Here is an 18,525-nt window from a genome sequence, read left to right as displayed (position 1 = left end):
CTAAGAGCTTGAATATCCAATGCAGGAAAGTCAAAGGAACACCTCAAAGTATGTATATGGTATCAAAGTTAAAAAATGAAGACATCTCTAAAGCATACACTGAGAAGGTTGCTGAGAATCTTGCACTATACACCCCTAGTGTAAGTGATAACCTGGATCAGGAATGGAATGCTTGCAGGGATACAGTCATTAAGGCAGCAGAAGTAGTGCTAGGGAAAGAAGGAAAACAACTGAGGAATTCCTGGTTTGATGAAGAATATAAGAATATAGCAAGATAAAAGGAAAGAAGAGAAGAAACTGCATCAGAGAAAGAAAAGGGAATGGGAAAGAAAACAGATTGAAGAACTGGAGACAAGTGGAAAAACAAAAGATGTTAGAAAATTTTATCAGAAAATTTATAGTGAAAGAAAAGAATTTAAGCCGTGCATCAACCTATGTAAAAAGTAAAAATGGGACACTAGTAACTGATGATCAAGGGGTATTTGAGCATTGGGTAGAGTATTTCAGTGAACTACTGGATGCTTCAGAGTCCCCTATTTAAGATATCTCAGTCACTCCAGATGATGATGCCATAGTACCTCCCCCTTCCCAAGGAGAAGTGAACAAAGGAATTGCCTGATTGAAGAACAATAAAGCACCAGGGACTGACAATATAACATCTGAAATATCGAAAGCTGGAGAAATTTAGCTAAATTGTAGGATCTGCAAGATTGAGTGCCTCATCTGAGGAAAGGAAGAGTTACCAGCCAGAAGACTGGAATGTAGGGATAGTGTGTCTAGTGCATAAGAAAGGAGATCTATTTGAATGCAGCAACTACAGAGGCATAACACTTTTAAATATTATACATAAAGTACTATCAAATATCCTGTTTAGTAGACTTTCACCTATAGCAGAAGATATTATTGGAAGCTATCAATGTGGGTTCAGACCAGGAAAGTCAACTGTAAACCAGGTATTTACTCTGACAAATAGCAGAAAGATCAATGAATTCAATGTTGGTGTGCACCATCTTTTCATTAACTTTAAATCTGCATATGACACAATAAACTGAAGCAAACTTCATGAGGTAATGCGGGAATTTCGAGTGCCTGGAAAATTGGTGCATTTAATAGAGTTGCCCTAAAGCATCCCCAGTGTACCGTGCGAATTCAGTGAAGGCTATCACTTTGGTTTCCCACTGGAACTGGGCTAAGACAAGGAGATGGGCTTTCCTGCCTACTTTTCAACCTGGTACTTGAAAAAGTGGTATGCGAATCGGGTATTTAGACAAGAGAAACTATCTACTATAAGTCTGCACAATTGCTGGGATACACAGATGACTTGGATTTAATAAACAGAACACTTAGGGATCTACAAAGTGCATTTTCAGCTCTAAAACTGAGTGCACAGAAGATGGGCCTGAGAATTAATGACGGAAAGATGACTTACATGTATAGTGGTACTAACCAACCCTTAAAACGCACAATAACCTTTGATGGAATGGCATTTGAGCGAGTGGAATGTTTCACCTACCTGGGCTCATAGATAGAAGCAAAGGGCACCACCTTTACTGAAATTATGGCTCACGTAAGTGCTTCTAACTGATGCTGCTTTGGAATGTCGCAACATTTTAAATCCAAGCTTATTTCATGATGGACTAAGTGCCGACTTTACAAAATGCTGATACACCCAGTACTTACTTATGGCTCAGAAACATGGACAATTACGAAGCAGGATGAAAACAAACTGAGATCACATGAAAAAAGTATACTGAGGAGGATTTTTGGACCTGTATATGAAAATGGGACCTAGAGAAGATGCAGAAATGACGAACTTTATGAGTGCTATAAGGAGGATGATGTGGTAAAGTTCATAAATCTGTGTAGACTGAGATGGGCTGGACATATAATGCGACTTGATGAGACAGAACCCGCAAGGAAAGCCTGCTGCTGTGAACTTGGAGGAAGAAAAGCAAGAGGATGACCTACGTTGAGATGGAGCGACGAGGTTGTAGAGGATGCTACCCGAACGGTTGCCGTAACTGGAGGTCCATGGTGAAGTCCAGAGAGGAATGGCACAAAATTATTGAGGTGGTCAAGTCTCATCCCGGGATGTAGTGCCAATGGTGGTGGTGGCAGTAGTAGTAGTAGTAGTAGTAGTAGTAGTAGTAGAAGAAGAAGAAGTTACCTACTAGATCATTTAAAAATGGAATACATTAAATGTATTCTCATTTGTGAATGTGAACAACCATCAGCTGTAAAATGGAAAGACAATGAAAAATTTATGCCGGACTGGCACTCGAACCTGGATTTCTCATTTACCATGAGTGGTCATCTTAGCATTACCATATCCCAGCATGACTCATGGCCAGACAAACTTCAATGTCATCAGCCACATGTCTACAGGAACATACATAATGATTGTACGACTGATGGGTGCAGACACATGGTTGACAATATGAAAGTTTGGGCCTGGCTATGAGTCATGCTCAGATAGTGTAATGGTAAGGCAACAACTTGCAATAAGCAGGAAATCTGGGTTCGAGTCCCAGCCTGGCACAAATTTTTACTGTTGTCAATCTATTATACAGCTGACAGTCGTTAATACTCACAAATGTGAATACATTTCATGTATTTCATAACAGCTGTAATCAACACAGTGACTATTCCCTTGGGCAGGCGCACATGTCTGAAGGCACATTGCATTGTACTACTGACTAACATAGACAATGCAATATCATATTTATAAATGCTGTGAATGATAATGGTCCCATCACACTTCCTTGGGGTACCCCTGCAATGACCTTTAAGTCTCCCAGTTTTGTTCCATTAAGAACAACTTGTCAAGTTCTATCTCTCCAAACCAAACTTCAAATAACAGACCCCCCCCCTCCCCTCTAACATGAAAGGCAGCAAGGATCATTACTCTTTCAGAACAAATGCTACATGATGGTGTTATGGGCATGTGACATTCTAAGGGAGGTATATAAGCAAAGCAGAGACGAATGGGAATCACTATAGTTGAGCACTTGGAAACTAGCATTTTGAAAATGGCAAAGCTGGTCAACTGTTTGCACAAGACAATTGTGATCACTGATGGGAAGAGGTTTAAGAACACTTGAAACCATGAATAGGCAACAAGGGGTGGGACATTCACACCTCATCACACAACATGGAGGTCAGAGGCTTGCCTGTTCTGTAAAGGAGAATAAGCAATGATCCTTAGGAGATCTGATAAAGTACAATGCTGATGTGGGCACATGTATTTCATTGTTCAGCACTCATTGCTGACCATTGGGCTCCACAGCAAATATCCTCCTTTTCCCATGTCGACCCAAGGAGATCATCAATTAAAATTGCAGCGGCCATGAGGATCATCAAGACTGAACCATAAATGACTGGAAACATGTTGCTTGGCCGTATGACTGACATTTTTGTTACACAAAGTCATAGGTCATGTCCAGATATGCTGGCTTCCAGCTGAATGGCTGCTTGAAATGTGCACCATGTCACAGGGGCAAGCCAGTGGGACAGTACAAGGCTAGAATCACACCACAATGGTTTGAGGAGCATGATAGTGCACTGACATTGATGTATTGGTCACCACATTTGCTTTATCTGAACTTGATGGAACAGATCTGGGATGCTAGCTCCCCACCCAATAAATGCCATACCATAATGTACGAGAACTGCGTGGTCTGTGCATAGACAACTGGTGCCACATACCTCCTGGAACCTATGAAGGAGTTGTCGAATCCATGGCAAACACAGTTGCTGCTCCACTGCATTGCCACGGCAAACCAACACACTATTAGGAAAGTGATAAGATAATGGCTCATCAGTGTGTGTGTGTGTGTGTGTGTGTGTGTGTGTGTGTGTGTGTGTGTGTGTGTGTGTGTGTGTGAGAGAGAGAGAGAGAGAGAGAGAGAGAGAGAGAGAGAGAGAGAGAGAGAGATATGGAAGATCTGCTGTTCTGCAAAGCTAGCAAGCTTATGTTAGCCAGAGTCCAGACAATAAGGATATGACCATGAGTCTGATGCAGATAAATGGTGCCATTTTCCCCTTTTGTCAACAATGGACAAAAATGTAACATTATTTTCCTGAATATGCACAGAAACCATCAAAAACATAAATCAAGTAAACTGGTGTGGGGATTTGTACCTTGATTCTAACAAATACAATAATTTTCCTGTGTTACTAATATTAGATTTCAATAAATTTGCACCCAATAATTTCCTTTTTTTGAAGCTCTCACATCTGATGTACTGATCACTGGCATCTCATCACTGTTTTTTATATTTGTTTTTTATCTGAACTTCAGCTGTCAGTACACTAACTTCCAATTCCTCTACTGTGCCTCTTGTGTTTGCCAAGCCTGAATGTGGAATGACTTCCCTCTTCCCAATACCTGTGACACTTCCCCTTTGTTTCTTTCTTATTTACTATCCATTATTTTGCTGACGAAGGAACTGTAACACTGGCACAATACCAATAGTGTCCATTTAACCTGATTGGCTAGCTCTAGTCATTCCAGTTTCAGCAACTGGTAAGAATTTGTTTCTCTTTTCTCTCTGTGTACGCATCAACAACAAAAGCAAAACAAGAAAATTTAACTAAATTAAATGATGTACAGGGAATTAAATTAGGAAATGAGAAACCAAAAGTAGTCAATGAGTTCTGGTAGCAAAATAACTGATTATGGCTGAAGTACATGGAAATAAATGTAGGCTGACAACAGCAAGAAATGCATTTCTGAGAAAGAAAATTTTTTAACACTGATAATAAGTCCTTTCTGGTGGTATTTATGAAGAGTGTAACCAGGTACAAAAGTGTAACTTGGAAGACAGACAGTTTGGATGCGAGAATAACAGATTTTGAGATGTGGCAGTACAGAAGAAAAGTGATAATTATATGTATAGATTGTGTAACTAATGAGGAGCTACTAAATCATAATTTGAGGAAACACCAAATTTACGGAGCAATTTCACTAAAAGAAGAATTCAGTTGACAGGGTACAGACTGAAGCATTTGAAATTGTCAATTTGGTAATGAACTCAAGTGCAGAGGGTAAATATTGTAGAGGGAGACCAAGGCTTCAATACATAAGCAAGTTCAAATGGCTCTTGTTTGCCGTAGTTATGCAGAAATGGATACACTTACATAGACCAGACCAGTGTAGACAGCACCTCAAATTGGTCTTTGGGCTGAAGAAAACACCACACACAGCCACACTGTTAAATATACCACCACCTTGCCATGCAGAGAAGCAATGTCAGAGGTGTAGACTGCACATAGAGGTATCCCTCTCCTGTCCATCAAAGTAGCCCAAACAGATGTAGACTTATCTGTCTCACCACAGCACCCAAGTGAAGCTGGACTTCCGTTTGTAAAGAATGAAATGATCATATTGGATTACTGACTGGGAGACCCTGCCTGGGGCTGTGTGAGTGCCAGGTGCAAGTGTTCACTTGACACCATTTCAGTGACTTGCACACTGATGGAGACGATAAGAGATGAAACATTTCGGACAACACAAACATCTAGTCCTCAAGCAAAGAAAATCTGCAGGAATTGCACCTGGAAGTTCTCTGCCTAGAGCCAGTAGTACTAACAATTAGAACATGAACTGCAAACTACTACTATTTAAACAACCTCCATCACTGTCACTGATATTTATTTCCCGTCATAAACTGCAGGTAGAAAATCAGTATTAATGGGAAAACATTTTTGATAACAAAATCTTTAATGATCACTTCCTGTAAACAACTGACAATTTAGACCAATACTGTATTGATACAGGCAAATGGGCAAATATGCAGTACTTTTTCAAGCTGATGTTCAATGACAATTATTACACATGGAGCTGAAGGAGAAAGGCAAAGATGAATCAATTATTAAATGGCTGAAGAAAAACTTCTAGGGCTTAAAATAGATAAGCCTTCTCAGAAGTAACACATTCAGGATCTTGTACAGCAACTTAGTGGGGCTATATTCACTAAAAAATCTCCATCACTAATAGACTGAAATGAAGACAGTTTGTTTCCTTCATCATCTTTCTCTATTCTATCCTGTGGTGTATTCTGGAACCACTCAGTGAACAGTATTCTTCACCCAGAAAAAGACATTCAGAATAATTTGTGATGCCAGTTCCAGATCTCATGCTGACATTTTTCCTAGCATTTCAGAACTCTGATTCTGCCAACCACAAACATATACATACTCAACACTTTTGAGGATTAATACCATGGATTTATTCAGAACAGATGAAAGCATTCACTCTGTTAATACTAGATGGAGAAACAATCTGCTCATACTCACAAATATGGCAATATCAGGAAAAGACACAGAATAAATGAATTTAATAGAAAATAAATAACCGAAACTGTTGAGATTGTTGTTTACTGTTCAGAAATATTTTCAAGAATAATGACAACAGCCTATTCTTATCTACGTAATGTGTACTCATTCTTGTATTATGGTTTCACCTTTCCATTGTTATACTGTGATGTCACCACTATACTGTGTATAATATTACATGTATGAACTCACTCTCTTCAATTGTTATTCACTTTTAATTGCTTTCTGTAACTACACCTCTTATAGCTTATTTTAAGAGCCACCCCACAAATTCTGATTCTGGAAGGCCACAGCTGATAAATACTCAAGAAACCTTTTTATTTCTCTGAAGCATCATTTATGTCATCAAATTAATATTCTAATGACCATCTGTGTATTCTTTTCAAATGTTTCCCACAGTGTTTTCATACTACACTTTCCTATGACTGAGTTTGACAAGTTGTGTCAACGTGAAACACACATTTACTCAATACACTATACCTTCAAGACTACTATTTTGCTAGTAGTTTTCTTTGACAGATAAAATTAAGTTGCAGTGCTATCTTTTACAATGTTCCCATGCCTTCTTTATGTCAGAATTAGAACTGTCTACTTGATGTGTTCAATAGCCTCTGCTTTGAGAAACTAAAATGCATATCTGCTATTTAAGCTGCCTACACTATGTTCTTCCAAGTATCTGCAATTTTTAGAAAGAAGGCGAAGATTAAGGTTTAAAATCCCATCAATGTGGCCTTTGCAGATGGAGAACTAATTCTGATATGATAAAGACAGGAAAGGAAATCAGTTATATGTCTTTCACTGTGACTAGCACAGTATTTGTCTTAATTTAGGGAAACCATGAAAAACTTAAAACTTAATGGCTGGCTGAAAAACTAGAAATAATGAACCTATTGATCTCACCTGTCTGCTTTGACCCATGAGCTGATTACAGTGGCAGACAAAAACTACACACCAAAATCAAATTTCTGTAAAACATGTGCCTTACCAAAGAATAACAGCTATTTTCATGACATCACATTCATTGGATTTGCCAATCACAAACTGTCACCTTGCAACCAAACCTAGACCTTATGTTACACTACAGATCAGTCTGTCACACCAGCCTGCTTTCCAAAAAATAATATATGAACAAAATGAATACTGTCTGTGCTCTATCTCTGTTTGCATACACATGCCACACCTTCACTAGTTCATGTGTCTAAGACAATATTCGGTACTGGGTTTTTCAAATAACATGGAGATTTTAATGTTCAGCTTTCCTGAATGTTACTTCAGTGCCTTAACCACTGTACCACATTGATCAGTACAATCTTAGAAGAATGCCACAAGTGAGTAAGTAATTACTTTTATTTGCACATGGACATGGCCTCCTTTCAGTTTTAATATCAGCCAGTACTAAGACCTGGTACTTGTGGCCTGCAGAAGTCAATTAATGCTACGTTTTGAAGCATGTTGTAAATGGTGAGGTGCTTATGAGACTAATATTTACCTGAAAACTGCTACTTACTGAATTCTGCTGGAAAGCTCGCAATTTTATAGCATCTCAAATTGTGATGTATGCGCAGGGGAGGGGGAGCATGGATGAAAGAATCAATCTCCTTTCCCCCTTCTGCATTATCTTAAGAAACTTATATTGACATCCACAAACAGTACTAAAGTTAACCTCATCTAACAAAATGAGACTGATATGCTTTCACATATTCTGTGATAACATCTGCAGAAATGGTAGGGAACTGTTGCTCACTATTGTTATATTTAATTATTAAGCACTTTCAAACATTGATTCATTGAATGAATGTTTTACTCTGCAGCTAAGTGCAATGATATAAAACTTCCTGGCAGATTAAAAGTGTGCCAGACCAGGACTCCAAGCTGGAGCTTTTGCCATTCACAGACAAGTGCTCCACCAACCAAGCTACCCAAACACAATTCACAACTCTGCCAGGAAGTTTTATATCAATGCACATTCCACTGAACAGTGAAAAATTCATTCTGGAAACATCCCCCAGGCTGTGGCTAACCCATGTTTCCACAATATTTTTTGTTACAGCAGTACTAGCGCAAGGATTTCAGTTTAAGACTTGGCAGTGAAAGGCAGAGGACCTGGTTCCCAGTCCCCAGTCTGGCACACAGTTTTAATCTGCCAGGAAGTTTCATCGATTTACTGTTTCAGCACGTCGCTTTTCAATTAAAAATGGTTGGAAATAAGATGGAGATTATGTTCTTCTACACATTTGTACTAAACAACAAATACTGCTTTCCAAAGAGCCATTTCCAATACTTGAGTAACTTAACAATCAAGAGATCATGAATCTGGCCAACATCCGAACTCCCATAACGCTGAAAATTTCTTGGTAACACACATTGTAAAAGATGATGTAATGTTTGCAGCTAATTACATTTTCCATTGTGCATGTTCAAAATACATTTTTATAAATTATCCGCTGGGATGCATATTTAAATGTTACTAATGTTTAATATACCTTACACCTACAAAATCATTAGTCAACAATTACACCTAATACAGGAGAGTTGATACTGCAACTTGTTGGCCATTTACTAACATGCAAATGACTACTTATTTCGACTAAAGAACTCATTTACATTGAAAAAAAGAGGTTCAAGGAGATACTACTTTAATGAGATTTTCAAAATACTGCTGCTGTCATCAAGATCTTGAATAGATTAAAGTGTTTACTTCACTGTTGCCAAGATGCACTTTGTAGAGGACAGGTAACACCATCATTATATACGTTCCAAAATCGAACAGGTTTAACAATTACCTGAAGAAATAAATGTTCTGAGAACAATTTGTTAGCATTTCTATTAACTGCTTAAATAGACTCCTCCACCAGGTTTAACAGGAATAGATCCCACACATCATTCTACAGCATTTACTTTTTCACATGAGTACTTTTTTCTGAAATGGTTAGCCATAACAAAAGACATCAGAGTCCATAAATACAATATAGGAACTACTGCAACACTTTCAGTGTCACTAACTGTGAAACCATAATTGTACATTATGACAGTTACCTTACAAGAGTGATGAAAATGTCAAACTTTCTACCCACTTTATTAATTTTAGTCAGTGTACTTCTAACAGATATAAAGGGATTCAGTATTAGCTGCACTAAGTGAAAAACTCCAAATAATATTAACCCAACAGTTGTGTTACAGTCAGTGCAGTACAATATTAATACCACAAAAACAACAAAATTACCCTAGTATTACCTACTGATACATTAGTCTCCCCTGAGCATGGAAGCTTAATGAAGTCATGTCAAATGCTCCCAATACTAAGAGTCTTCTACAACATTATGTATATTAATATAACAGCAGGTTATAGAGAAAAGCAAACTGATGCCCTATAAAGTAAGAAGAGTAATTATTCTGGCAGATGAACTCACTGAATCAACACGCACATTAGTAATTATCACTATAGTAATGCGCTATGCTTCTGCTGTACCAAAACACATCACACTGGAGCTGTCAATAATAAGGCACGAAGGAAGGAAGGGATTTGAATTTAATGTAAACAAACCCAAATTTCGGCTAAAATGTGCTATTGGACTCTGAACCCCTCCCTGAAATCTAAGTAGTGGTGACAAACTAATCTGTAGCGTAACTGCCTAGCTCAGACTGGAAGATGATAATTTGGTACAGAGTTGGCAAAACCAACAAATGTGTGTACGTCAAATAATTTGTGGTGAGGCCTCTGGCGTGGCCTAATGTTTACGTTAGTGCCACATACACACTCACTTTCCTATATTTAACCCATTTTTCATCACCATAACTAAAACTGCGCGAAAAATTCAGAAAAAACCTAATGTACCAGGCTTGGATGAGTATTTTCATGCGTATTATTTAAGTATATCGAACATCAACTATGAGAAATGTAATCTGGTGTCCACTAAGTAACTTAAATTTCAATACAGGCGCAAAACAAGTCAAACTATTATGTGCAGAAAGCTATACGACACATATTGTACCATTCGAATTTGTACTGTCATTAGAACTTACCTGCCCATGTATATCCCCGCATACCGTAACTGGCGTTGATACTGGTTGAATATTTGACTCTTCTAACAGAATATCGCAGACCATATCACATAGTTTCTGCAGAAAACATGAAATTAATTTTACAGTAACTGCTACTTGCATAGCTTCATCAGAATCTGTTTAACAAGAACTGCTACCTTCAGATCATTCTCGGGAAGATACTTGCACTCCTTGGCGATTTCAATCCACATATCTACATCAGTCATATTGCTAAGAGAGAATCACAATCACTAAATGCAAATATCTGTTTTATGTGGTCAATAAGTAACTAAATCCCCGTTATCTCTGTAACGCTGCAACTGTTTTAAGATGTTTTAAACCCCAGGATGTTCACGGACTGTATTGTTTACTCCGTGTTACGATAAGGCCGTGATCTACTAGAGTCTAACTTTGTAATAAACATTAAGAAATCTGGGCGGCATGGCATATCATATCAACTTATTCTTGAATTTCATACGTCATACACACACACACACGTATAGTAAATAGTAACACAAGACTGGTTATTTACGACTGTGGAAATGTTCGAGCTGCAGAACTCTCAGTTTGCTTAAGTCACGAAAATTACGTCTATCAATTTCCATATTTAGGGAAGAGATATTTTTTCCATTAATCTAACACGACCGTGAAATATCAATCTCACATAACCACAGCAAACGTCGTTCCTAAAACCTCGACTAGTAGACGTCTCACGCAACAGCGATATGAAGGTACAATCGACGTAAACTTTACGCGAATGCCAGCAGACGCAAATATTAATTTAATTGTCAACAATAAAAACACAGTAAATGTTTATTTCAATATTACTGGAACTTATACAAATCATTTCTTTGGGTGAGATATTAATAATTTTGTAACAATTAAGTTCTGTTGTCACAAAGAACTTATTTATTTATTCAAGGAGCATTTCACAATGACATAGGATTTCCCGTCTTAATACAATGATAACAGATATCTCGAAATATACATGTACAGATTATAGAAGTAAGTTTTTACGAATATAAGACAGGTGCTCGGTTGTGGCCTTGCTGAACGAACCATCCCGACATTTGCTTGAAGTAATTTAGGAAAGCCACGGAAAACGTGAACCACGATGGCAAGACAGAGCAAACTGCTTCCTCCATGGTATGAGATCATTGTCGCAACTACACTGTCACATTCGGTCGGTAGGGCCGGTCCCAGTTTGCACCAGTAAACTTATAAAACATAGTTTATCACTCCACGCACTATGGACGCTGCTGACTCCTGGACCACGAGCTGCTCTGCCCCTTGCCCTCCCTTTAGTCTCTTAGTAAAACTTACTTCAGGCCCATAAACACACAATATGACCAATGTTCTCGCCTTCAGTTCGTCTTAAAAAACTGTCAGCAGCTCCCCATAATGAATGAGTTGGTAAGTTCAGGAGAATGACAAGACATTGCTATAATGCACTATATGTACGGGTACGTAATTTTCTTTAAAAGTGTTACATTGTGATAATGTATTGTAATGTGAATGGAAGATGCAGTTGTTCGCTTTCATGGTTATCCACAACTCCGAATCTTCTAAGTAATCTTTAATTGTATAGCATGTATTAAGGCTAATTCACAATCGCCTTCATGCCACGTCACGACACGTCAAAACATTCCAAAATTGCATTTCAAATGGCGGCATTCACACAGACCATCAACGGACAGTCATCCTAACAACAAGGTTTCTCGGGAAGGAAGTTTTGCCAGTGTCGTCGTCTGCCAATAGAGGAAGTTAATCTATTTTCGCCGCGCTCACTCATGAAAGCGAAAAATTATTTGGGTTTTACAATAACAGAACAGAGCTGACGCCCACGTTGTATATAAATAAGAACATAAATTGATGAAGCAGTTGTCATTGAAGAACATTTCAACTGTAAATTACATCTCTAACGAAGGAGAAAAAATGAAGTTACGTATGACATATTAGTATCAGGTGCGCAAGGAGAAAAACCAAATGGATAAGCTAAACAGGCTCTATTTATTCCCATATACACATTGCTTGTTGCGTTTGTATGTATAGAACTTCCCTAATAAATGATTGTCGATGTTTTGAAACGTTGTTTCACTTCGCAGTAGTTTACGACATAAAACTAATAAACAACATATGGTACATTGTGTAGTTTTCTTCGGCCATTAGGCTCTGACTTTTTGTATCACTGATGTTATAGCCTACATTCACTGTTCAGTACTTTGCTAAGTTACAGTGTGAAATGGTAAAACCATTAGTAAATACTTAGAAATATTTTCCCTGTATGCACAACAGACTGATACATGTACTCACCTGCTGCAGTATGGGTACCCAGCTTTTTAAACAGTTCTTTATAATGACCCCCACTACTACTTCTAGTTATTACTCTTATGGGTCTTTACTGTAGTTCGAAAACTGTGTTCATGCTTTGTACTATTGATCCACAGAAAAGTCAAAGTATAAGTGAAAGAAATAATTTTTCTAGATGAAGGTGTTTATTCTTCATTAGTTTACCACTAGTGTAATGTAACAACAAATGATAGATTTGAAAACATCTGTGGACTTGATTATAGTATGCTTTTCTTATAGTTGATTGCTCTAATATCAGAACCTTCAATTTATTCTGAATGTATTATCCATTTCACAATGTTTGATACTTAGCTTCGAGCTCCTCTTTTTGCTACATTGCATAATGATCATCGGTGTGTAGCACCTTGCCAAAACCGTTGAAATGTCTACTTCTATTTCATATGTGAACTTTATTTTTGGTTGAAAAGGAGCCGACATAGGCGGAAATATTTACGAGAAAGCATACGTTTTCAAACACATGAAACAGTCGTGTGTAGATCCCAAAAATCTACCTTTCAAGAGGCAGTAAAACTGTAAATTGAATACAAATAGTCGATAATTTACAGGATGGTCAAAATAAAAGTCCACAGCTCGTGGTCGTGAGGTAGCGTTCTCGCTTCCCGCGCCCGGGTTCCCGGGTTCGATTCCCGGCGGGGTCAGGGATTTTCTCTGCCTCGTGATGACTGGGTTAGGTTAGTTAGGTTTAAATAGTTCTAAGTTCTAGGGTACTGATGGCCATAGATGTTAAGTCCCATAGTGCTCAGAGCCATTTGGACCATTTGAATTTGAACCATCAAAATAAAACTGGCTCGCAAAATATTTATGATAAGACTGATGTGGATGTGACCCTTGTTAATGAACATCACAGAAAATGCTGAAAATGGACACCGTTGACGTCGACGCTGCGATGTGCTTGCTTTACCTAACTGTGAGACATGTGTCTGCTCTGCCTGAGGGATAGCAGCAATAGCGATGTCACTGTTTTGCTGTAGCTTTTCCACTGTGTGAGGGTTGTTTGAGTACACACGAAGCTTCAGCTCCCCCCACAGGGAAAAATAGCAGGGAGAGGGGTCAGACGATCGACGTGGCTGGGAGATGACATTACCCCTGCTGTCTGTGCTCTCCTCACCAGACACCTGATATATTCATGGCAAGGTTGTCAAGGTGGTGTGTTCTGTTGCTCCGTTTTGCTGAAAATAACTGTACAGTAGTTTATCTTCGGTGAATTGGTCCACATTATATTTATTAAATAGTGTCTGGACATATCGGTTTACAGTCTGATGAAGGAAACATGTTACAATGTGGACACCAGACATTGCACACCAAATATATATCTCGCAGCTATGCAACGACTCTTCAAAGTACTGCTGAGAATTTTCTGATGCATAATGGCGCATGTTCTGTGAGTTCACGTACTCTGACAGTCTGAAGCAGTCTTCGTGTGGTTAAATGAAAAAGTGGTTATTCAAAAGTCCTGATTCCTCTTCAGTTAGAAACAATCGACAGAACTCAAGAGGCGAAAGTTCGTCTGGACGCTTTAGCTCATGTGCAACAGTATATTTGTAAAGGCACAGATGCAGGTCGATAGAATTATAATGTGCAACAATGAGCAATAATAAATTTGGATGACATGATGAATTTTTTAAAAAAATGCACCTTAATCGCTTTCATTTTTGGCTGAAGTCTGGATGCTATCGCAGTCGTTTGTTTGAAGAAACAATGGTTCATTGACATATGTCGACAGTGTGCTCTTTGTGCATGTCTTTTATTGTCATGTATGGGCAATGAGCTCTTTGTGCATACCTATCTTTGAGTTAGTACACATGAGTCACTTAATTCTTCGACAGTTTGGAGAATGCTTAGCTGAGTGGAGTGTCAGTACTACAGGGCACCATTTCTCTTGAAAATCTCGTTGTCTCTCAATCTCATGTCCTTGATAAGGACCAAAATAAGTTCAGTGACGTTGAATTCACCCACGTAACCACAGAAATGTAATTTATTTGTCCAATGTGTACAATACAGTCTCCAAAAGCGATTTTTATAATCTAAAGTGCAGTTATGGGAGTTTCAGTAGGGCTGCTGTGGTAAATTCCTCATAAGACAATGCTATTGTTTGCACATTCTAAAATAACACAATCCTTCCTCCATTTCATTGACAGGTTTCATGATACTGGATGTATCATTGTGCGATAGTGAGTTTGATCTATCACAATTGCCAGTCTGTTGGGATACTTTTAGAGAATGCTTCTCAACCATGGTTCATTGTGTCTGGCATTCATCTCAGAATGTCACTGCACCACCCTTTTCCACAGTAAAATCTTTCCAACACAATTGCTAAAGCTGTAGACTGTTTTCCACAGTTAAAAAGTAGTGGATTTTCCTTTTTATGAACTCCTGTCCAGACAAGGCCAAAATAAATTTCTGGTGCATGCTAGAACTTTTTTTTCTTTTTTGGTGATACAAACATCGAAGTTTTCTGATATTTCTTGAAATTAGTTTCATCATTATTCACTAATACAAAGAGATTCAGCAGTTCTCTCTACTATCTTGGATAACCTCTTTACATAGCATTTATGGTACATCCACCTTTTATTTTTTTTGTAACTCATAGAATAAACTAAACCATCTGCATCTGGCTGTGGTATAATCCTTACACCATGTACTTTTTGTGTCTTACATTTTTCCGTTTCAGCATGTTTCCAGTAGATGGCACCATCTGCTTGAAGAAATCTGTTTGGAGCAATGTCAGTATGTCTTTAAGAAATAAATGTAATTTCTGTTTGTCTTTAGTAGTAATTCTGGACTAGAATGTATTTAGAATATGCTAATAAGCTAATAACCTTGCACTATTGAATAATTGATTGTTTATTTCATCACAACAGTAAAGCAACATATTTTTGCTAAGTAACACTGGATCTATATTTGGCAATGACCTATATTTCCACATTCTAGTGTTATAATTTTTAGATGTTTGTTTTTGAGTTTTCTGAGTGCTGTATATATTTCTGTTGATTTCTATAAAAAATAGTGATCACATTGAACATGTCCTAAAAATTTTGATGAATCACATCAGTTTTCTTGTAAATTTAGTATTTTAGTCTTTTTTGCCTCAGAGCAATGCACTGGTCACCGATATAAACTTTTCATTCATAAAATCTAAGCTCAGAACTGTGCCATTTTCTTTTTGGGACTCAGCATAAACACACGGACTAATTACCATAAACTCCTCACAATTCCATACAGAATGTGTTGTCTGACACAAGAACAAGGCAAGAAACTGTATCACAGAAGCTATCTCACATGGGTACACAACAACAGATGACAGCAAGTTTATTACTTTGCTGACAACAAATCCGACATAAGGAAGGCGACTATCAGAGGCGAAATACAGCAGAGATATCTGGCAACATAGTGTCAACGAGCATACAGCACTTTATGAAACAAAAACAAATAAGTTAAACATCTGATAATAGTACATTATGCAGCTCTATGTGTAGTATGTACACAGGAGATTATTCACAAAACTACAGTCCAGGCATAGCAGCTTTTGAAATTTGCCAGTTCACAAAAAAACCAAAACAACAGGCTTTCACGTAGATATTTCCATGTATATCGTCCTTATTTCAACCAAATTATAATGTTCACATATCAAATGACAGAAGACACTTACACGATTGTGGAAAGCTGGAACATGCCATTGCTTGTCATGCTGTAAACACACAAGTGTAACATTGATCAGTGGGTGAGTCATTATGAAATTGATAGCAGTTACAAGTAGTGAATAAAAGGGGTTTCTGGTGGAATCTGCATTGTTGCCAGTTTCCCTTCCCCCCTCCTCTATGACATCTTCAGGATTTGGAAATTTCTCCACTCTTCCCATACCGCTCTGATGTCATAAACAGCTCACTTGTGCTAAATTTAAAATGTTGAAAAATTCAAGATAGCAGCCTTGTGCTACATTTAAAATGGCGGAAAATGTAAAGTAGCCCATTTGTGCTAAGTTTAAAATGCCGAGAAATTCAAAATAAACCTTTTACGTTTGTGTCATTAAACACTATGTTCGAAAAATTGCCACCATTGTCGCCACAATTTGTGGTACAATGGAGGTTTGGTGATGGAGCTAGAACATTAAATGTTGTGATTCTGGAACAGGGACATTTTATTTCTACATCTGGGGCTGTATGCAGCTGGTGCACTAAGTGTTGCACCTTCTAAGATGCTCAGAGCAAATCGCTGCAGTGGCTCCCTGGGCTGAGCAGTGTGCTGAAGTGAGAGGTACCACACTAGTAGCAGATCTCACCATGCTATCTTAGGCGTCTGCCAACCTCAGTGGTCACTTTCTATCTAAAGCTGTTGGGCTGCTACCACAGAACCCCCTGTTCAACACTGCCACCCATCCCGACATGAGACTGAGTGATATCGAGTGATGTGAGCAGCCAGTGGCTGCCGTGTCGCAACGAATACTAACTGGCGGTCCCATACCTTGCTGTCACATGCATGCAGTAATTGTGCTGCAATGAGGCTGTTTCTAGCACTACACGTGTCAAGAAACTCAGTGACCTATTTCTGGAATCTCCACTGGTTGTTCTGATATCTCACATGGATATGAGGCTCTTTCTAGCATTATACATATGAAGGCATTCAGCAAGCTATTTCTGACGAGGCATAAACAACTTCTTGTCTGTTTCTGGCCATTTTGAGGTTAATCAGTATGTTAGTTCCAAAGGTTTATGGTACTGAAAAAATTCTAGATAATGAGAAAAAACGTATGGTTTGAGAGTATATAGAGAGTGCATACTATCTCAAAGCCTGTTATTTTCTAACAACATGTCAGCTAAACACGAAGTATTTGTAACAAGAAGACCATTCGAGAGAAATTACGATTGCTAAGGTTACAACATCTGGAAAGAGACCAGACTCTCAGAGAAAATTTTCAGCTGGTTACTAAAATTCTTGAACAACTCTCAAGCGCAAATATATACAAACAACAAGAAGAAGAAGATACTATTGGTGATTTCATTAACTATCTCAGTGGTACTAAGACAGATAGAATACATGGAGTCAGCAGCAAAAAACTGTAGATATGTGGTAGGTATACAACCTACAACTTTGACCAAACATGAAATGGAGGGTGGGGATAGAGAAATTGAAAGAACGCCAGGTTTACTGAATCTGATTTTCTTAAAAACTTCAATCCACGACAGACATTTATGAAAAGAAGTGGAAATTTATGCTGAACTATACTAAGTATGACTGATATATACAAGAAAGTCAGTGGGGCAACAAAACCCGAAACAATATGGAAAACAGGAGCATTATTAACCAGGTGTTAGAGGGTAGACATGGTGGTACCATTATTGATATTCAGTTAGAAAATAAAGAGTTGATCTTTTCAATGCGAACATTTTGTTGATCCCAATGAAATAGTAGAATTATTAAGATTGTTCACAGCATCAGCCACTGCAGTTAAAACAGCTAATATATGCATTATTGAATAATGGGGACAAAGCAGCACTCAAAACGTTACCATGTGGGAGTGTCATAATTTGAGGCTTGGATGACTTATGGAAGGCTGATCTTGTAGATATGAGGTAATACTCATGGGAGAGTAAAGATTTCAAACACATTTTAATGGTCATTGATACACATTCCAAATTTACTGGAGAATTACCTGAGATAACAAACACGGGGAATGCAGTTGCACAGGTGCTGTATTTGTATTTGTATTTCTTTATTGGTCCTGTAAATCGTGTTTAGGTACATATTTTGCACAAACGATGTAGGACAAGTCAGGTTGGT

General features: G+C 38.1%; 1 protein-coding gene across 1 annotated transcript in view; it reads right to left on the bottom strand.

Annotated features, from left to right (window-relative positions):
- LOC126183834 (serine/threonine-protein phosphatase 6 catalytic subunit) overlaps positions 1-11,102 on the bottom strand; it is an 81,633-nt gene extending 70,531 nt beyond the window's left edge. Inside the window, exons 1-2 of the mRNA XM_049926093.1 lie at positions 10,536-11,102; positions 10,360-10,455 (exon numbers count right to left, since the gene is read on the bottom strand). Coding sequence (XP_049782050.1) covers positions 10,360-10,455; positions 10,536-10,604 — 165 coding nt within the window. The 5' untranslated portion in view covers positions 10,605-11,102. The remainder of the gene's footprint in view (positions 1-10,359; positions 10,456-10,535) is intronic.
- Positions 11,103-18,525: the final 7,423 nt, after the last annotated feature.

Source organism: Schistocerca cancellata, chromosome 4, assembly GCF_023864275.1.
Source record: "Schistocerca cancellata isolate TAMUIC-IGC-003103 chromosome 4, iqSchCanc2.1, whole genome shotgun sequence".
NCBI classification, from domain to species: domain Eukaryota; kingdom Metazoa; phylum Arthropoda; class Insecta; order Orthoptera; family Acrididae; genus Schistocerca; species Schistocerca cancellata.
Note: the sequence above shows the minus strand (reverse complement) of the source record. Positions and strands in the feature narration are given on the sequence as shown.